The sequence below is a fragment of the Arvicanthis niloticus genome, chromosome 19 (assembly GCF_011762505.2).
Source record: "Arvicanthis niloticus isolate mArvNil1 chromosome 19, mArvNil1.pat.X, whole genome shotgun sequence".
NCBI classification, from domain to species: domain Eukaryota; kingdom Metazoa; phylum Chordata; class Mammalia; order Rodentia; family Muridae; genus Arvicanthis; species Arvicanthis niloticus.
The window spans coordinates 39,309,629-39,331,747 of NC_047676.1; the positions used below are offsets into that span (position 1 = coordinate 39,309,629).

Below are 22,119 nucleotides of genomic sequence, written 5' to 3' on the forward strand. Positions count from 1 at the left end.
CTATACTCATTCCAGGCATCACCTGTATAAAAATCTTATGGCAATCAATTAACTACCTGAAACATCTATCAGAGAAGCAAGACCCTCTTATCCTTGACAGAATTGAAGACTACATTGCCATAGCATCCTGTTCACTGCAGAGACAGAAAATTGTTGAATGGGAGATTCGTGAAATCTGAGCTGGATCTGTGGTCCCCAGTCCTTGTAAGCTCAGAGAACCAGTCCACCAGGCATTCTCAGGAACAACCTCTAGGTCTGGATTCTAACTCTCCCCCAGGACATGGAAAGGTGAGAGACAAAATGAAACCAGATTCTGGGAAATATTTAGGGATTAATTTGAAATCCGAGGGGCTGATAAGCAGAGCTAAGGATCAAGAAGTGGTCACCCTCTGTGTAGAACAGTGGCTCTCAGCCTTTTGAATGCTGTGAGTCTCTAACAGTTCCTCATGTTGTGGTGACCCCCAGCCACCAGCTTATTTTTGTTGCTACTTTATAACTGTGATTTTGCTACTGTTATGAATTGTAATGTAAATACCTTATCTACAGGCTATCTGATATAGGACCCCTGTGAACAAGTCACTTAACCTCCAAAGGGGTCTCGACCTACAGGTTGAGAACCATTGATCTAGACTAGAATAATGCTAACTTTATCGATTCAACAACCCTTAGAGATGTTGACAAAGGTTAGAAACTTTCCCACAGGAAAAGGTAAAAAAACACAATATTACAGAAATATTGTTGCACAATTCTATGAGTCTATTGCCATCCCCTGGAGCCCACTCCTATATCCTCAGCTTAAAGTCTGTGCTTACATTAATTATACTATTCTCAAATTTTGTATATTTTCCCCTCGCAATTGGATTTTTTTTCCTATTTATTATTTTAATCCCACATCACATCCTTGTTTTCTTATATATAAGGGGAAAAAAAACACTTAACAATAACATCTATCATTTTGACCAAGCCTGTGTGCCTAAGGACTTTCAGCCTTTGATATTTAGTTTGAGTTTGAGCCAATGCAGAAGATCCTGCACATCTTGGTCCTCCCCATCCACCTCTGAATTAGGCTGACTTTCTATCCCTTATGCTGACTGTCAAGACAACAGGTGAGTTTTATCATAGCTGTGCTATGATTTAACACAAGGGATAAGAGGATGCCAGAATATTTGAAAGGGATGGAAAAAAAAGAATAAAGAACTGTAAAGTCTAAAACAATGCCTCAAAGGCTAAGAGAGCTTGTTACAAGAGAACCTGAGTTCAGATCCCAACACCTACAGTGTGGGAAGGGATACATGGCTGCCCAAGTGCAGCCTCAGGAAGATCACTGGGGTTTTCCGGCTGCCATCTTTGCTTCAGATTCAGTGAGAAACCCCACATGGAAGAAATGAGGCAGAGTGTGACAGGGGAGAGCACCTAATGTCCTCTGGCCTCTGTGTGTGTGTGCAAGCCTGCTCATCCAAGCATACAGCACACACCACAAGTATACAAGGAAAACAGTTGGAAATACAGCCGCTCAGAAGGTCTCCCAAGGCATGCTAGGGAACGGCAGCACTCTCTCCTCTGGAGTCAGCACTTTCTGTTACTTTAGTGTGTCTCTCATTCATCATGAGCCTTTCCTATAAATATGTGGGAGGAGAAGCTCTCATCTGATTCATCTATAAGCTCTGAAAGGTTTTGCACTTGCAAAATCTTGCCTTTGAATTGAATATGACTACACATTCATCCCGTACTATGGTCCATTGCAAAGACTTCTACAAAATGAATTAAAATAAGTTCTTCCAAGACAGCGTAGCTCAAGTGTCGCTCAACCTTCCTAATACTGACACCTAATGCTGAGTAACTTTGCTACTGTTACAAATTGTAATGTAAATATCTGGTAAGCAGAATGATCTTAGGTGATCCCTGTGAAAGATTTGTTTGACCCTGAAAGTGTTCATGACCTACAGGTTGAGAACTGATGCCAAAGCTTATGGTAAGCTTGTTCCTCAGGACAATCAAAATAGTTCTAAGATGTATATTTAATTTACTTTACTATTCAAATTTACATAAATTTTGTTAGTTTATTTCAATATTTGATTCACCTGAATTCTTTTGCCTTAAAGGTGATTTTTCTGAATCTTCATTTCTTCAATTCTTTCAGGCTATTCTGATGCTAGGCGCAGTGGGAGCTTTTGACTGGAGTGGAACTGTTGTCCAGGAGACATCTCACGAGCACTTGATCTTTCCCAAGCAAGCCTTTGACCAGGTTCTGCAGGATAGAAACCACAGTTCGTTTCTAGGTGAGGCACAGCAATAGTTGGCTCGGAATACTCAGGGATTGTTCAGCTGGTTTTGGGTTTTGCTTTTCTTTTCCCTCTTTGAACTCTCAGTTCAGCTCAGGCCGTGAACTGTCCTCTCGTTAATGTGTTTGTGATTCACTTGTTACCTCTTAGCCAGTCAGGCCTCAGCCCATAAGTAAGGAAAGCTGAACCTTACACACATACATCTCTTGTAAATGTGTCTTAACCTCACATGATCTATGATGTTATTTAATGCCAATGTTTCTAAAACACACAAGTTCTGTTCAGGCAGATATTCCTGGAACATGGTTGTTTCTCCAAATCAGAAGTTTTTTCTAAAACATAATACACTGAGCAGTAGCCATCTATTGTTTTGAAGTTCTTAGAGTGTTCATTAATGTTGTTATCGTTGGTATTCATATGATGAGCATCAAGTGATGTTCAGTACCTACTGTGGATTACTTACCGCACAAATCCTTCCAAAAACCATTTCAGAGCCAGTGACCTTAATAATGTTTATCAACTCCAATAGCCTAGCAAATGACAAGTCCAGAATTGAAGCCCAGAACTCTAACTCCAGGGCCTGTATTCTTCCCATTAAATAGCAACACCATTTAATTTCATTTGTTCATTCATTAAACATTTATTAAAGGACAGTATCTTTGTCTTGTTTCCTGTTGCCATAATAAGATACAGAGACAATGGCAACTTAAAGGAGAAAGGGTTTATTTGGCTCACAATTCCAGGTCACAGTCCATCACTGTGGGAAAATTAAAGCAACAGGAACTTGAACTTAGCTATCCATATTATATACACAGGCAGGAGCTGAAAGAAAAAATTTAATGGATGCGTGCTTGCTCTTAGTTCACTTCCTCTTCTTATTCAGTTCAGGATCCCTGCCTAAGGAATGATGCCACCCACAGTGGGAAAGACTTCCCACCCCAATTACTCAATTAATGTAATCCACCTAATTCCTCACAGACATGCCCAGGGGCACACCTAATCTAGACAACCCTTCACTGAGACTATCTTCCTAGGTAATAATAGATTATGTCAAGTTGGCAATTAAAATGAACAATTAGCAAGGCTTATAAGTAAGTAGCTGAAGAGAATAACCCAGGAGCAAGGAACAGCTTTATAAGTTGTGGTCCTGTTTATGCTACCCAGAACTTTAAGTGAAAAGGCAGAAAAATTCATTTTGGGAGCATAAGTAGTTATCACATCTAACATCAAGACTTCTGAGCATCTTCTACCTTCGAAAGCCCTCTCTGGCTGAGACAGTGATGTTCAATCTAGAACTGCTTTTCTCCTAGGTTACTCTGTGGCTGCGATTTCTACTGAAAATGGTATCCACTTTGTCGCTGGGGCCCCTCGAGCAAATTACACCGGCCAGATAGTGCTGTACAGCGTTAACAAGCATGGCAATGTGACTGTGATTCAGTCTCACAGAGGTGACCAGGTAAATACCATTACTTAGCAAGTGAAATTAATTTTATGGATAACCAGGGCAGGTGAAGTACAAACTAGTGTTTACCGAGTAGCTCCTCCGTATTTGAGTATGTCATCTCAATTTACTTGTGTCTGTGTTAAACCCTAATGGTAGAAGGTTTACTGGGATTAAATCTGAACCCACTATTGCCATTAATTTTTCTAGGGGTAAGGAGACCACAAACTAACATTAATATCATAGTTTTGCCTTCTTTGAGTAGTATAAAGAATGGGGTGTCTATTTTGAAAGGAAAACAATGACAGTGTTACAGAAGAAATCGCTTACTAATTTTAAATTCTTAATAGATGTTATATCAACACTCACTGAGCATTGCAGGATGGGATGGCATTCAGAGCCTCAGCCCTTCTAATTGACTTCATCTCTACCTAGTTCTCTTATCTTTTCTACGCAGCAACACCACTTGTGCTGGACCATGACACTGTCATTAGTCATCCACATTTCTCTCCACCTTTGTCTCCTTTTGTTTTTAAGATGCTATTCAAATACTTCTCTCCCTGAGCCCTCCACCTGCTGCCTATCTTCTGATAAAGTGTCTCTGTTACAACATTTTGTTTTGTTTTGCTTTGCTTTGCTTTGTTTTCCATGGTAACATGGCTGTTCTCTGTCTTTAGCTGGCCCTATCCCTCTTGTCTTTGTATAAACAGCTAACATAGCTATTAAGGATTCCTCTGGTGAGCTCTGGCTCACTGGCATCAGAAATACCTTGAGTCATGTGGGCTAGAATACATATGTGTCTATATAATGCCTAAGATTAATTTGCTTTGCTACTCTAGATTGGCTCCTATTTTGGCAGTGTGCTGTGTTCAGTTGATGTGGATAAAGACACCATTACAGATGTGCTCTTGGTGGGTGCTCCCATGTACATGAATGACCTCAAGAAAGAAGAGGGAAAAGTCTACCTGTTTACAATCACAAAGGTAAAAATAAACATTAAGAAAACAGCTAAGTATTGTAAGTACTGATAAATAAGTTGAATCTAGTACTGATGAATAAAGGTAATCTGAAACTTGAAAGACTTATTCTGGAATAATAACTAATTTTCATGCATAGTATTGCATAAGTTTAATCAAATTCAAGGAGTCACCATCATGATAATTGTTTTAAAAATGCATTAAAAAGCATGGAGTTTAATATGCAGTATATCCCCATTTCCCATGAGAGATCTTTGGATATATGTTCCTATGCAAATAAAGCTGTCATAAGCACAAATAATGTATGGCATGCATATAACATACAAATATTAGTTATTTCCTAAGCATATCATTTCACATTCTGTCCCAGTAAAAGTAACCATCCCAGTTAACTCCCACAAGCCCCAGATGACCTAGAGTGCTTTCTGCATTAGTCTGTCAGAAAATTCCAGTTGTGAGTGTCACATTTAAGTGCACATCCAACTCATGGAATGTCAGATCCTTGCCATAAAACTGAGCTCACTCAAAAAGACAAGACACAGCTTTTCCAATACGTAGACGAAACTCTACATTCTTTTCCTTAGGAATCTGGAGCTCAATGCGGACAGGAAGAAAACCAAATGAAAATTAGTGGTTGACATAGAAAATCAGACAGGTGCAGGGGGAAGAGAAGTCAGTGTAGGGAAAGTTCTATTTAGTTGTTAGGATATTTTATATGCTTGATGCTTACTATATATAGTAATGTAAAAACTGACCAGCTAACACAAGTAGTTAAAATAATTTCAATTCTACATAAACAATGTATAAGCACATGCCAAGATAGGATATAGTCTCTTCTCGAGAGTTTTTTCTTAATCTCTACTTTCTTTTATGTTTCTTGTTTATAAAATATTCTGAACTATCATTAATTGTTGAGGATGAAAATAGCTGTTTAAAATTTGTTTTGTTTTATTTTCTTATGTGTATGACTGTTTTGCCCACATGATTATATGTTTACCACATGTGTATTTGGTGTGACCAAGGCAATCAGAAGAGAGTATTGGATCCCTAGAGCTGGAGGCAGTAATGTTTATGAGTATGTAGGTGCTTAGAAATGAACCCAGGTCCACTGCAAGAGCAAAAAGTGCTCTTAACCATGGAGCCAACTCTCCAACCCCAGTAACATTCTCTCTTAATTCTTTATCTAATTCAGTAAAAAACAAAGTCACTAATCTTCATTAAATTACTATAAACTAGAAAGAATCAACACTGACCTAGTTGCCTGGTTGGGACACTTTGCTTTCTTGCAAAGCCATTAGATATTTTCATTCTTGAGCACAAACTCAGAAGGAAAAGCTGCATTTTATAAGGAAACATCTTGTCCTTTGCAGAGAATCATTTAGTGTTTCCTGTTATGGAATGCTAGTGACTTCTTTTTCCACCCCTTACCCCAGTATAATTATTGTGTCACTGTGCAGCAATTTTTAAGTAAGATCTAGATTATCAGGTTTTGTTGAGTTTTGTATCAACCCCAATTTCATCCACATTATCACACTCCCACCAGAAAGCTTTTAAGTTAAAGATTTGAAAAAAGACGACGATCCTCATACTGAGAGAAAGTGGAGATAGGGTTGGATACTTTATGTATTTTTTTGTACAATAAAAAAATTATTACCTCCTTTAATTTTGGCTAGGAGCAGGTATCTTATGACCTTAATTAATAAAATCTTTATTTATCACTCTCATCACACATGGAGAATCATCAATACTGAGATTAAACCCCTATCCATAATTTGAAATCTTGTCTAGGCACAGTTGCTTTGAGTTTTAATGATGTACATTGAGGATTTTGCTGTAACAGTTTCTCTCCTCTGTGCCAGGGCATCTTGAATCAGCATCAGTTTCTTGAAGGACCTGAAGGCACTGGGAATGCTCGGTTTGGTTCAGCAATTGCAGCCCTTTCAGACGTCAACATGGATGGCTTTAATGATGTGATTGTTGGTTCACCTGTAGAGAATGAGAACTCTGGAGCTGTGTACATTTACAATGGCCACCAGGGTACCATTCGCACCAAGTACTCTCAGGTAAATGCACAGTGTGGTGATGTACTGTGCACATAAACGCTGGAGCTAGACAGCATCACTTAATCCACACCTCTTACATTATATCCACGTTCTTTCCATCAAAAAAAAATTAGTGAAGCTTTGCCATATGTCATATACTATTCTAGCTCTGAGAATACTGTACAGAACAAGACAGACAAAATTCTACCTTGTGTGGATCTGATATTCCAATAGAGGACATATGAAAAAAGAAATAAATTGCAGCGTTATAGATAGTAACAAATGTCAAGAATCAAACCTAAGAACATAAAACTCGACTAAGGTTAAATTTCAAGGGTGAAGGGTATCGGATGGCTGAAGAATGATGGACGATTTCTTACTAACAGGCAATTTTGTGCTCAACCTGAGGAAAGCTGGCTAGGACAGGAATCAAGGCCAGAACTTGTCTCAGCTCATTCCCTGCCCATTTTGTGCTGTTGTGTGATTCTGAACTAAAGATCCATGCTATTTCCTTGATGAAGGAATCATTGTAAAAAAATAATAATGATAATATAGAGATCAGATAAAATGTGTGGTAGAAGAAAAGGATGGAATTTCCTGGTCCAGACAACCTGAAAAAAATGACCACAGAGAATGTAAGGGGCAAGACAAAGGCTGTTGCTCTGTGATTCAGCTGTGTGGACTACAACTCCATGTTAATTCTGCTTTTTCAGAAAATCCTTGGATCCGACAGAGCCTTTGGGAACCATCTCCAGTTCTTTGGGAGGTCCCTAGATGGCTATGAAGATTTAAATGGGGACTCTATCACTGATGTATCCATTGGTGCTTTGGGGCAAGTGGTTCAACTCTGGTGAGTCAGTAATTGCAAGACTCAGACTGGCTATTGAAATGACTTTGGTTTTTTTTTTTTTTTTATCATGTAATATATATCATGCCCAATGTTTTATATAAAGTGGCAGGAATTGTATTCATTATGGTTTGCATAAAAAAGGGGATATTCATGGTTTTCATAGATATAGATATTGATAAGCACATATCTTTAAAACACACATACACACATATACAAATACACACAGAGAGACCCGAGAGTCAAGTTTTTCTTCTCCTTATGTGAAAAGATTCAGTGTGAAGAAAAAGCCCCTTAAATGATATCCTACATATTTCTGGATGTTATCTTCTTATGCATAACTTCATTTCAGCTTCCAGTCAGGAAACCTCATGAGAGCACACTTGTAAAACACAAAGTAAAAATTCCTATGTGCTTAAAAGGCATACATTAAAACCCTAAGTCATGAGCAAGAACCATTATTTTGGCTTAGCTGACCTCTTCACTGACCTCCATAGGCATCAAAGATGAGGGAACAAGAAAAGATTCAAAGGTAATCTGGTTCAGGGTTTTAAAAGCCAGGTATATATATGAAAAGCTTGAAAAGATAGCTCAGTTGTTTAGAAAGCCAGCTGTGTAAGGAGGAAGACTTGAGATTAGTCCCCAGAGCCCGTGTTAGAAAGGCAGACATAGCCAGGTAAGGTAGCTCATGTCTTTAATCCAAGAACTTGGGAGGCTGATAGATATGTGTGTCTGTGAGTTTGAGGCCAGCCTCCAGATCAGCCATAGCTATATATTGAGACCATTTAAAGACACACACACACACAAAAAAACCTAAGCATAGTGGCATGTGCATATAGTCCCAGTTATGGTGAGGCAGAGAAAATATCTATAGTCCACTAGCCAGCTTGACTAAAAATCAAGTTACAAGGCAGTAAACACCATGCCTCAAGCAACAGGGACCCTGAAGAATAACATTCAAGGTTGACCACTGGCATCCAGATGCACATGCATACCCACATATGCACCTACACACACATACACACACAAGCAGACAGAGACATACACACAAATAATAAACACTTACATGTATGATCTAGTGGGATACTGGAATCAAAGTGAAATTGATGATTCAGTCAGGAGTACTCATGCATTCATCTTTCCCTATTGAAAATATATGCTTTTACTATCCAGACCTACTGGGAACAGCAACACAATCCACTGACGTTTTATGATTTCTGAGTTCGATGCTACTCTATACATATCTGAAGTGTGCTTTTCAGGAGTAAGATGAGTTTTTTGACACGTGAAACTGTTATATGGAAACTCAAGGATAGCTTTAAGACTGAGAAACTGGAAAATACATTTATTGAGCAAAGCTAGTCAAAATAATTCAAGAATGGCATGCTTGGAGTGTTAACCTAGTTATGTGGCTTTATTTAAAATAATGTATGAAAACACAGACCTGGCAGTATAAAGCGCCCTGTAAGCCTCAGTAGGCTTCCCACGCAGTGCCTCTGCATTTACCACACTATGATATAATTTAGTCAGTGGCTTGACCAAGCGACTGTTTTTAAAGGTGGATTTCATTCTTCAGAAAAGTCAACACACATGGGACCGAACGAATGTGCTGAGATGACTTCTCCCACTAAGCTAATATTCTGTGGTCACATTCCTACGAAGCGCTGAACTGTTCTTTCTGGATAACTCTGAGAATAACATGTAATAAATTTACAAAATATGCAAATCAATGTCATTCGTATCAGAATGAATACTCAGTTTCTCAAAGAGTCGCCCTAAAATTCACTTAAGCCTTTTACATTGTAAACCTGAAGCCATGTTACATTTCTTATTAGATATGTCATGGTTGCTTATTATCAGGAATCATGGTTACATAGTAATTTTTAAAATTGTCTTCCCAGTGATGCCAGAAAATAAAAAGACTTATTTGTGGTACTTTTCAAAATGGTGAAATTGGTAATCATTGTTTGCTGCCATATAAATAGCAGAAGGTTACACAGGGATCATTGTAGTGAAGTTCAAATTCTTGTAATGGAGGGATTCAGACTATAGGTTGCATTTCCTCACTGACAAGTACCCAGTGAAGTAGTAATCCTCCAAGTACCTGTGTCTCAGATATTTTCATTAATAAAATGAAATTAGTATTTTTTACACCAACGTTTTAAAAAAGCAAATAAGACTGTGGCTCCGGTGTATAAAGCGCCACACCAGGGTACCTGGTACTCTGTGATAGATTCCTCAGCCATATTCTACCATCATGCTAGTTCACACCATTATGGACTGGTGATGCCAACCATGGAGATAGCAAGTCACAGGTCATGGCAATATTCATCAATTTTGCCACCTCCATCTTCTTCCCTTTTCTCTCCTGCCATTTCAAGGACTGAGAATAACATTGACCCCCATTGGGAAGGCATATATGACCTGCACAGAGGTTTCAGGCTTCTAGTCTGTGTAGGTTCAAGTGTTATGAAGACAGATACATGAATAGATAGATAGATAGATAGATAGATAGATAGATAGATAGATAGATAGATAGATAGATTCATTCTATGGGCTATACAGTTATCAACCAAAAATCCATTCACCCTACTGCCATATGTTGCTTTCAAATAGGAAATACTGCCCTCAAATTTTAAGACAATGGAGAGAAAAGTTCAACAGTATTGACCCCAGGTCTTCTACATAAAGTGTATATATATGCCAGGCTATAATGTGCATCTGTTTCCATTTGTCTTCCAGGTCACAAAGCATTGCTGATGTGGCCCTAGAAGCTTCGTTCACTCCAGACAAAATCACTTTGCTCAACAAGGAAGCTAAGATAATCCTCAAACTCTGCTTCAGAGCGAAGTTTAAACCTTCTGGGCAAAACAATCAAGTAGGTAGGTAGACATGGAATAACCTGTACATTGATGGGTTTGCCTCGAAAGCTTTAGCTAGAAGTTTTGGGTTGCAGCCCAGAAGAAATAAAGATCTTTACTGGACATTCTTAAATTGCCACACATTCAATACCTAAGAGTCATTCATTAGGCATGGGAGGTTGTTTAGAGCATCCTTGCTCAAGTCTAGATTCTGGCATTCTGCAGTAGAACACTGTAGTCACTGTGGTATAACCATGAGCTCTGCCGTTGAGTCTCTCTTCCCCACAGATCCTTTCTGTAGATCCTTAGCACACACAGATGTCATTGCACTGCAGTGAGTTCTAAATGAGTGTGCTGCCTACTGTCTAAACCATTCCCTATATAGGTGTCCTTGGTAAAGCACTGAATGTTATTCCTGTCCTCAAAGAAGAAGTGAGAAAGAGAGAAAAGAATATACAATCTGTAGGCATTGTTTTGTCATTTCTATGGTATGAGTCTGAGTGAGTACCATCAAATGGGAGAAAGCCCAGGTAGGACTGTTGACGAATGTTAGCAGAAACTGTCATCCTCTGTCCCCGAAGAGAGCAGATTATCTTGTGGGACCTGGCAAAGATGCTGCATCCTCTTTGATGCCATTTCTAACCAACCAACTAACTACCTATGTTATTTCAGCATCCTCTGCAGACAGCAAGCCAAGCAGCACTTCATTAAGACCTGCATAATTTCCCTTGTTCCTGGTCAATGGATACTAATCTCTCCTTCATAAGATGCTGGCTCTATATTTCAGAACTCTTAGCTCCTAGTGGTACTTCATTTAATTGCAAGAAAATTAGCTTAAAGGCTGAAAACAATTAGGTCAGTTGTTTGTATAATACCTGTGTGTGCCTTGGGGCACACACCCACCTGAGTAGCCATCACAATTAAGTCAAAAACCAGCACCATATAAACATTTTTTTTGTCTGCATAAAAGATTAAGATGGAAAATAATTCTCTGGCAGACATGGCTAGCTGCCCAGCTATCTTGGCCCTAAAGCATGAATATGCCCTGTGGATCCTGCATATTTTGAACGTTCTTCATATATTCTGTTGGCACACACTGAAAATCCTGTACTTTCACAGCATTCCATTCCCTATGATTGGCTGGTGAGGATTTGGGAACCTTTCTTGCCACTGGGAACTTTTCCCTTTGACTCTCTCCTGCTGTGTCCAGATCCACCCTGAAGAGCTGGTCATAATTTTTCATTTTGTTGCTTGGCAATAAAAGCACTTAAGAAACAAATCCCATCTTTAAAACCGGATAATCTCTGAAACTATACATCTACTTCATCAAGCTTCTTGAAAAAAAAAATGGGAGTCACTGACTTCATCCTTTTTACAGCTACCTAGTGCCTGTTATTACTTTTCCCTTTATGTGATTTTTATCAGTTACTTTTAGTCTGCCCATTCAATTTTTTTTTCATGTTTTTGACATGTTTATTGGTCTCGTTAAGTCACTAAAGCACGGAAATTCCAGTTTCTTTAATACATTTAAAGTAACAGACATATTGTCTTAGGAAGTATATTCAACTTTAAAATACTGAATAAATCTGATAAAGTAATCCCCCAATAAAGCAACTGCACTGAGCAGTAGAGAATGCTCTGAATTTCTGAGTGGCCAATGGATTCTTTAAAAGCCAGCTGGTCTGATTATTTGGACGTTAGTTCCTGTCATCATTTTTTTTTATCACACAGTAGTTTTTGAGTTCCACTGCCCTGAGTTGTTATTAGTACTTTCTGACTGCCAAAGAAACAGAGATCCAAACAAGGTAGGAAGAGTGGTCAGGTCAAGAAGGACATAAACTGTGAAATTATTGCCCCAGTCTAAGAATGTCTGACTCAAACCTTGATGCTGCCATGTTGCATGTCTTTCTCCACGTAAGCATCTAGACTATGTCAGGCAGAGTATATGTTCTTTTCAATGATTACACTTAATTCCTATAGTATGACACTTAGTCCTTGTAATGGCATGAAAATAGAAAGAACATGAACTTTCATTGCAAATTTACTTAAGCTTTATTTCTGATCTTTTCCAAGCTGGGTGAACTCATACCATCATTCGGCCTCAATTAATCTACTTTGTTATCTCAAAAGTAGCATCAAGAGTATCCAGTGTCCAGTTGTATTGTAGAGGTGGCAGCATATGAGGGTGTGGTCAACTGGAATTTCTCCATATAACAACTCGTCCTGTGTATACTCCCTGTGTGTGCCCTACATTATGGAAGATGAAACTAATACACAGGAAATGGATCAATTTGCCCAAGTTTATCCAATGATTTCCCAGGGCAAGCCCAAATAGCCCAATAGTTGTTGAGTTTCATTGCTACAAGACAGGTTTCTCTGGCTAGCTTGTGTATGTGTGTGTGTGTGTGTGTGTGTGTGTGTGTGTGTGTGTGTGTGTTCATAGTCAGACCAAATACCAATGAAATTCGAAATTCAAAATTCGACATGGTCTTCCTCTGTACATAAACCACCAATGTAAAGATAGTCTCTGCATCTTCTTGATATCAGGGGCTTCCTCCAATCAGAGCCAACGAAACAAGGCTGTTTTCTTCTTCAGAGCACACTTGACATGTTTGTTTGATTTTATCACAGCCATCCTGTTTAATATGACACTTGATGCAGACGCCTATTCATCCAGAGTAACCTCCAGGGGGATATTTAAAGAAAATAGTGAGCGATTCTTGCAGAAGAAAATGGTTGTAAATGAAGTGCAGAAGTGTTCTGAGTACCACATTAGCATACAGGTGAGGTCTCGGGTTCCCACCACTTTTCTTCTAAAGGACTAATGAATACAGGAAGTCTAAAATGGAAGTTATATGTTAGAAGACGCTTGCCTTTCTAATGACTTTATGTCTTGTCTAACTGTGAACAAAAAGCACATTTCTTCTATGCCAATACTTCAGGTCACATTCTGATTTTATATGTGTTATTGACATGACATTTTATTAGGAATTGCAACTAAAGAGCCTAAAAGATTGTTAAAGAGATGAAAGGCTTGGGGCCAGAGGGATGGCTGAGCAGATAGGCTGTAGCATAAGCAGTGGGATCTGAGTTCAAATCTCCAACACCTATGCAAAATAGCTGACTGTGGCTATATGTGTGCCTATAACCTCAGCGCTCTGAACAGCAAGGCAAGATGGCTTCTGGGGCTGGCCTGCCAGATGCCAGCCTTACTCTAGGATCACCTACATACTCTGTCTCAAGGGGGAAATGTTGAATATGATGAAGCAGAAGACCTGATTTTCTCCTCTGGCTTCCATACATATGTGCACATATAGCACACACATGTATGTGTGTAGGCAAACGCAAACACACACACACACACACACACACACACATGCGCACGCTAAATAAAGAAGATAAACAGATTAATTAAATATTTTTTTAAAAGTGAAAGGCAGGGTTTCTGAAATGACTAACAGGGTGAACTTACCACTGACAATTTTATTTTGACATCTTTTCCATCAGGTAAAACTTGCATTTATTTTAAACTCCTGAGACTGAAAAATCTCAATTGTAGTGTCTAGTATTGCTTTACACTAGCTCAGTGGTTCTCAACCTTCCTAATGTTGCAGCCCTTTAATACAGTTCCTCACATTGTGATGATCCCCCCCCAACTATGAAATTATTTCATTGCTACTTCATAACTATAATTTTGCTAATTATGAATATTAATGTAAATATCTGATATGTGACCCTCAGGGGTGGTGACACACACGTTGAGAACTGCTATGCTAGCTGAATGGAAGTAGATTGTGTAGCAAAGATTGCTTGTTCTAATGTTAGGCCATAACTCCTAGAGTTCACATAGACTTTGAAAATCTTTAATGTAGGAAAAATACTTCTTGGGAGAAATTTTCCAGGCAGAAAGTTATTTTAAGTTATATGAAACATCTCCCTCTGTAGCAACTGTGAATAAAAACTGATAGGAGAAGATACCTAGAGTAAAACTCTGGTCTCCACACAGGCACATATGTATATATACACACACCCACACATACACACACACACACATATACACATACACCATACACATACCATATACACACGTTTGTGTGCAAACACACACACAATACACACACAACACACATAATATATACCCATACTATACACACACATGTACACACATATACAACACATACAACACACAGACAACACACACACAACACTCACATACACACACGTCTACATACACACAACACACACACAATATAAAAAACAACATACACACGCATATGCACGCATGCATACACACACAACACAAACACAAAACACAACACTCACACACAACATACACACACATGCACACACATGTCCACACACACACAACATACACATACCACATGCAAGGAAGGAAAGAGAAGGGTCAAGGAGAGAAGGGGACAAGGGGATGAGGTGTAGAAGAGGAATGGAGGGAGGGAAGGAGGACAAGAGGAGACAGTGAGGAAACTTGGTTTTCCATTCTCCCCTGACCTTGTCTAGGAGGGGATCAGATTACCCATGGAATTACAGATTTCTGTGGAATCATCACTGGAATGACAATACTAGGGATGAGAAGCAAGGCCACCCACGTGCTGAGCACTGATAGAGGCATCTATTGACGATGAAAACTGGACATACCATCTAAGTATTTATAAATGCTTGTGTGTAAACAATGAGATGATTTACCATCCCAGTAGAAATTGCCGCCTCGGAGTTTTACTGTAATTGAGTCACTTTAGGTTTCTGAATTTTGAGGCTAAAGGCAGAATTAAGCCCAAAGAGGAGGTCTTCGTCATTCAGAAAGAGATGACTCTCTGTAACTGATGGTCCTCTTAATTATAAGCACATTGTGTTCTTTATTTACAAGTTACTATGACGAAGTAATCAATCAATCTCTCTCCTGTATTTAGAAGCCCTCTGATGTTGTCAACCCTTTGGATCTGCGTGTGGACATCAGTTTGGAAAACCCAGGCACTAGCCCTGCCCTTGAAGCTTATTCCGAAACTGTCCAAGTCTTCAGTGTGAGTGTGGCTTGCCCTTCCCAAATGGAGGCTGGCCAACAGCTTCCACAGTCAGTGTGGTGTGAAAGACAAGACGTGAAGGATGCAGCCTGAATGTAATGATGCACACAGTTCATTGGCATGTCGATTCCACAAAGCAGAGATTGCTGCTTCTCCACTCTGCTTCTGGCCCAAGAGTGGAGCCAAGTTACCAGGGGAGTTCACCAAATGCTTCTTCAAGAAATAAATAACAAAACAGGCCAAATTGTTTGTGCTCATCATCCACTTAAAAAAAAACAAAACAAAAACAAAAAACAGATGCCTGTAAAGTTTTCATCTCTCTCTATTATGCCTATTTTAATTTAACTCCCCATAAGTAAACTATTACCTTGAATTTTGTATTTTTCAGTATTTTTTCTGTATGATTGTGTAACCATGCACAAGCTCCTAAAACTTTGTCCAGCTTCCCATAGTTTTGGTCTTTATGTTAGTGGAATAATAGTATGTATAATCTCTCTGTGTTTACCCTAAGCACACCTAAGAGGATGATACATTTTTCCTTTGTTGCAGATCCCTTTCTACAAGGAGTGTGGCAGCGATGGAATTTGCATCTCTGATCTGATCCTAGATGTCCAACAGCTGCCAGCCCTTCAGTAAGTTCGACTTCACATATAGAATATGTGAAATAAATGTAGAATATAGAAATAAAAGGCACATTACATCTCTCCATTCAGAATAAAAATTTGGATTTCTTTTCTAAAGAGGAAGTACTCTGAATGTAATTAAGACATTGCAAAACTTAATTGCAGTTTCTGCCACTCCCCTAAGAGTAAAGCAATGAGAAATGCTAACTTGCTGGATGTGTGCAGGTCTCATCCCTGCAATGAAATAAGAAATTACAAAGAATGCGACCCTTTGCTTACGTGCCTCCTGGCTATTAAGTAATCTTCAAGTAAATGCAAAGAAGTTTTGAATGAACAAAGTTTTTGAATAGTTTTCACCTCCCTCGGTGCCTTTATCTTTCTCTCTTTTTTTCTTGTTTTCACAGAAATCAGCCCTTTATTGTCAGTAACCAAAACAAGAGGTTAGCATTTTCAGTCACACTGAAAAACAGAGGGGAAAGCGCATACAACACCGCAGTCCTGGTTGAGTTTTCTGAGAACTTGTTTTTTGCTTCTTTCTCCATGCCGGTATGTGAGGACAACCCCGCCCCCCAACACACACACACACCCTCACGCCCCACCCCCCAAGCCAGCACAGCGTTTCTTCCCTCCTTCCTCCCTGACAATTGTTGTCTCTGATACTCATCCCTCTATGTCCTCAAAGTTGTCTGGAAAAAAAAAAGAAAGAAAGAAAGAAAGAAAAAAAAAATCAGGGTTGACCCGGGGCATGCTCAGTCCTACCTCGTGGCTTCCAGTTAGTTAAGCCTCGGGAGAACGCAGCCTGGCTCCGAATCTAGAATCTAGGGCGTCTCTGATTCCAGTGAGGGTCACTTTTTCCTTTACCCCAGGCCTTGGCGGCAGCAGCTTATGACTTTTCCAGCCATCTGTGTGAGGAGAACGCCTGTCCTGGTGCTAGACAGATGTGGTGCACTTGCTCAGTGGCATTGCGAGTCCTGCAGCTTAGTCCTAGATTTGCAGATGCTGCTGCAGATGCTGCTGTCAGGATGGCACGTTCCTGCAAGTTGACCTGATCACTAAACCAGGAATAAGCTTCACCAAGAGAGTCCTAATTCCTCTGCTCTCAAGGCATGAAGAGAGAAGGGGAAAAAAGGAAAACCAGGAAAAGCTATTTTCCAAGTAGACTGTTTGATGTTATGAGAAAGTTTCTTCCTTTCTCACCTCAATGTGAACTTTTATAGATTTAGAAATCCAAACTTATACTGGCCGCATGTTTAAATGGTCTGGCCACATAGCATCTCTTACATTAAAGACAAAATGAATTAAGGAAAACTGGCAAAATATGTTAGATATCTATAATTCTTCACTGCCCACTGGGCACACATTTTAATCCGGGCACTCAGGAGGCAGAGGCAGGTGGATCTCTGAGTTGCAGGCCAGCCTAGTCTATAACATGAGTTGTGAGACAGCTGGGGCTACATAGAGAATCTCTGTCTTGAAAAAAAAAATATATATATATATATAATACAAACATGAACATGTATTTTTCTTTTTGAAAATATGCATTTCAAAAATATTAAGGAGAAGGTATTACTAAAGATAAGGCTTCTGAATATTATATTAAAGATATTTGTGCTCCTGAACTACAAAAGGTGACCTCCATCTTAGTGTACATTTTGCCAATTCTTTGACTTTTCCAGTATATCTTTGGAGTTGGTAATGCAAATGGATTCTAACCACTTGGATACTATAAGATATTCAAATCTTTGAGAACAATAAAATATTTAAATAAAAAACAGTATCACCATTAAGATGTCCTTGTATATGTTTCAGTGTGAGTATGCACATACACACACATACCACACATATATATATATACACATCACACATATATATGTACACATATACATGCATATATACATATACATACACACATACACATACCACACATATACACACACATATACACAATGCACATATATATGCACATACATACACACAAACATATACATACATATACATATACACATATACACAGCACACATATATATGTACAAACATCATACACACCAACACACTACACTCATACATACATATACACACATATACACACTTAATTGTTATTTCTTTTGTCCTGTTCAGGTTGATGGAACAGAAGTAACATGCCAGGTTGGCTCATCGCAGAAATCTGTTACCTGTGATGTGGGATACCCTGCCTTAAAGAGTGAACAGCAGGTACAGTTTGCATCCTTCAGTCCAAGTCTTTCCACAACTAAGAGCCCTGTCCTTCCTGGACATCACCATTTAACAGACATCACAAAGCAGCTACAGTCCCAGAATGGCTCCCTCACTGAGGTTACTTTGTTTACATGATTAATAAAGGTAGCATTTCCTCCATGTACCTTTTTCCAAGTGCACATACAACATAGAATGTTCTTTTGTGTGGCTATGTTGACCAACATTAGTCAAAGCGCTCTAAGTAAATTTCAGGTCAACCCAAAGATTGGCAGTTCTGACAAATGTAGCTCCACAGTGTGTGGATCTGAGAGAAGTAAAACTCTATTCTCAGATCAGCAAGCTAAAGCAGGTGGAGCAACATGGGCTACAAATGTAACATTTTAAAAGACAAAATTCAGAATCCCACGAGAATGGGTTCACCTTGCTAGAGAACACTCTCCTGGCACAGAGCATCGTGGACTGATGGATTTTAATGTTGTGTGTAGGTGACTTTTACCATTAACTTCGACTTTAATCTTCAAAACCTCCAGAATCAGGCGGCCATCAATTTCCAAGCCTTCAGGTAAGACACAGTGAAATCATAAACTCATGGTTGGTAGCTTTTATGAGATTTCTCTTTAAGTAATGTCTAATGTTTGTTTTAATAGTGAGAGCCAAGAAACAAACAAAGCAGACAATTCGGTCAGTCTCACAATTCCTCTCCTGTATGATGCTGAACTTCATTTAACCAGGTAGGTGATGCCTGCTACTTGGGTGGGTGGATTTTACCTCTCACAGCTCCTTGGTAATTAAGTCCTTGAGCTCATGACTACGGACAGTCCTCTATTTATTTAGTCTTAGATTATGAACTTATTTCCCACCAGTGAACTAGATTAGAAATATGCAGATAAACTGATGCCTAAGGACACTTTGACCTCTGAAGTTTTTTTGACTCAGAATAGTACCAGAATTGCAGAGGGAAAATGTTTTTGTCATGTATGTCAACATATGTTACATATGTCAAGCTACCATGATGTGACTCACCATTTCACTGGAACTTTTTCTAATGTACAGGATTCTGTATTCTCTTAAACACATAAAGTTTAAGTCTGTGTGTTTTCACCTATGTTAACATGAAATAGAGGATTGAAATAAGGCTTTCTTTTATTGGCATCTTAGCTACGTCTGCTTATGACTGCAACATATGTTAACACCCCCTAAAAGTGGTGAGATGCCTGAGCTCTATAAAAAAACAAACCAACCAACAAACAAACAAACAAAAAAACAAACAAAAAACCCACCACCACCACCAACAACAACAAAAACCCCTCGATCGTTAGAGACTGAATTATACTCTTGGGGGCCTTGACAATTGCCAGAATTTCTCACTGTCCCTTTTATAATAAGCATCCTGGGTGTCAAGCAATATACCTGTTCTTGGGCATGGAAGTCTCCAGCACCACATCTTAGACATTGAAAGGACACAAAAATTATAAAATGGAGTCCCGAGCCAAATAAGCTGATATGGAAACTGGACTAAGTCTAGCTCCTTAATGGAAAAACCCAGAGATGACTGATGATGGTTTTCTTCCAACCAGGAAGAAATGAGGGATTTTCCAAAAGAAGGCATCCATGAGGAAAGGCTTTCTTCCTTTTTCTTGTCTTCCAAACATAGGTCAACCTGAGGACAGTGGTTAAAATGTAACTAGTAAACACCAATTAGCTTCACCAGTCCCAAGAAGCAGATGTCTTGGGAAATGGGTAAGATACAAATCCTACAGGTGCTATAGGCAAATTCCATCTAAGTTCACTCTGAGAACTAAGGCCACTTCCTCTTGAAAACCAAAGACCCCTGAAAAAGTACAATACTGATTTCCCAATAAGTCTATGGGTAACTACGTTCTCTGACTCCGGCCTTACCAACCCAGCCCAGGAAAGCATGGAGCATACAGCTCAGGCAATAAGTCACAAAACAAAATTGAAAAGAAGTATATGCTATCCTGTTTGAAGTCAATACATTTGTATCAAGTGAGTCACAAAGGCACTAGTCGAAACAAAATATAGCCTATGCTATCTAGCAGTGCATACAGTTTCATCAGTAGCTACAGTTTCAAAAAGAAAAAAGAAAAAAAAATTCTCTTTGCTTAAAAAAGCAATGGATAACAAAGCCACCATGATATGAACCACCATTTCACTGGAACTTTTTCTAATGTATATGATTCTGTATTCTCTTAAATACATAAGGTTTAAGTCTATGTGTTTTCACCTATGTTAACATGAAATTAATAGAGGATTAAAATAAGACCTTCCTTTTATTGGCATCTTAGCTTCACATGTTTATGATTGCAATTTTATTCTACTGTAGTCTAGTACTAGAGTCTATACTGTGTGCTTAAAGTAAGGTACATAGTCATATTTTTCATGATGGAAAATTTTAAAGAAATGACTTCTGACCCTACACCCAGATGGTTTCAACACGATTCTTTTTTAAAAGCGTTATATGTGTGTATTTGGAAAATACAAACATTACAGTAAGATTCAAAATGGAAAATGAGGTTAGCATTCTCTACCACCTTGGTGACAGCCTCCACAAATGACTAACAAGGCTATTTTAGAATATCTTCCATACAAGCAGTTGATCTTCCTACAAGGTTATATACATTCATGTACACACATGTTCTCATTTTACGTACTCAAAGGCAATGCGAAAACATACTCTCCTATCTTTACATTGTTTTCATATCAGGCTACACATATCTAGTTTATTCTGTTTCTGGATGCATCATAATTCATGTAACCACTCCAATATTAATTAGATATTTGGTTGTTTTACATTTTTGTTTGTGTAACCATCAAAACCAATATTGCAAAAAAAAAAGTCTTAATATTTTGAAAACTTGTGAGAAAAGTACCACCCTTATCAGTTACTGTAATATCGTATAAATGCAGTTATAGTCTATGCATATAATAAATACAAATAGAATTATTTTGAACAGGACCCTCTTCAATTTAGATCAGTACTACTGTAACCCACAAGTAATGTAGAGAAACTTATGTAAAGTAGAAAAGTGTCAGATCTTCTTAAAATACAAAAAAGCAGACCATAGCCATCAATTTAGGAACTGGTTCAGTTTAGGGGCTTACATAAACATCTGGAAAGTGAAGAGAATATCATAGCTGGGTTTTCTGTTTTAAATCTTAGTTTTTCCATTTTCCACACAAGGCTAACACAGCAGTATTTCCTCTCATATGTACGAAACCTTAACAAATACCCACATATATTCAACTCTTATGTGACAGGTTTTCCTTCCAAAGATCAGGAAGAACCTTCTTAAATGATGGAGAGAGATGAGGGCAGTCAGAGAGAGGTAGAAAGGAGAAAGGGAAAGAAGGAGGTACCCAGAAGATTAAAAAAAAAATCTGTCTCAAAAAAACATCTAGGAAATGAACTGACCATCCTATAATTTAGATAAATTACAGATATCCCCTGGGAATATATGGAAGGAAATGCATAGTGCTTTTCAGAATCCTACACTGGCTATCAGCTCCTTCATGCTCCACGCGTTGCAAGAGTCTCCCGAGGAATCCTCTGGCCTGGGCATTTCAATGTTTGTTTGTTAGTCTGGAACCTTAAATTGTGTGGTCAATCATAATAAGTTTTGGATTTTTAAGAGTGTTCCTGCAACATTGGAAACAAATTTGGTCAACCCTCAACTTACTGTCAACTACTAGCGTGGTCTAAAATGAGAGAAGGGTTAATAAAGTAAACCCATGTCACATTTGAAAGGCATTTAGTAATGCACACTGCAGG

General features: G+C 38.7%; 1 protein-coding gene across 2 annotated transcripts in view; it reads left to right on the top strand.

The window, feature by feature from the left end:
* The window catches only part of Itga2 (integrin subunit alpha 2), a 96,826-nt gene that overhangs the window by 58,249 nt on the left and 16,458 nt on the right, over nucleotides 1–22,119 (top strand). For both annotated transcript variants that reach the window (XM_034523542.2, XM_076916196.1), the window contains 13 exons: nucleotides 2,141–2,279; nucleotides 3,593–3,738; nucleotides 4,563–4,706; nucleotides 6,560–6,763; nucleotides 7,456–7,592; nucleotides 10,332–10,471; nucleotides 13,082–13,233; nucleotides 15,382–15,492; nucleotides 16,042–16,124; nucleotides 16,520–16,661; nucleotides 18,234–18,326; nucleotides 18,815–18,891; nucleotides 18,977–19,060. In XM_034523542.2, the coding sequence (XP_034379433.1) occupies nucleotides 2,141–2,279; nucleotides 3,593–3,738; nucleotides 4,563–4,706; nucleotides 6,560–6,763; nucleotides 7,456–7,592; nucleotides 10,332–10,471; nucleotides 13,082–13,233; nucleotides 15,382–15,492; nucleotides 16,042–16,124; nucleotides 16,520–16,661; nucleotides 18,234–18,326; nucleotides 18,815–18,891; nucleotides 18,977–19,060 (1,652 nt within the window). The remainder of the gene's footprint in view (nucleotides 1–2,140; nucleotides 2,280–3,592; nucleotides 3,739–4,562; nucleotides 4,707–6,559; nucleotides 6,764–7,455; nucleotides 7,593–10,331; nucleotides 10,472–13,081; nucleotides 13,234–15,381; nucleotides 15,493–16,041; nucleotides 16,125–16,519; nucleotides 16,662–18,233; nucleotides 18,327–18,814; nucleotides 18,892–18,976; nucleotides 19,061–22,119) is intronic.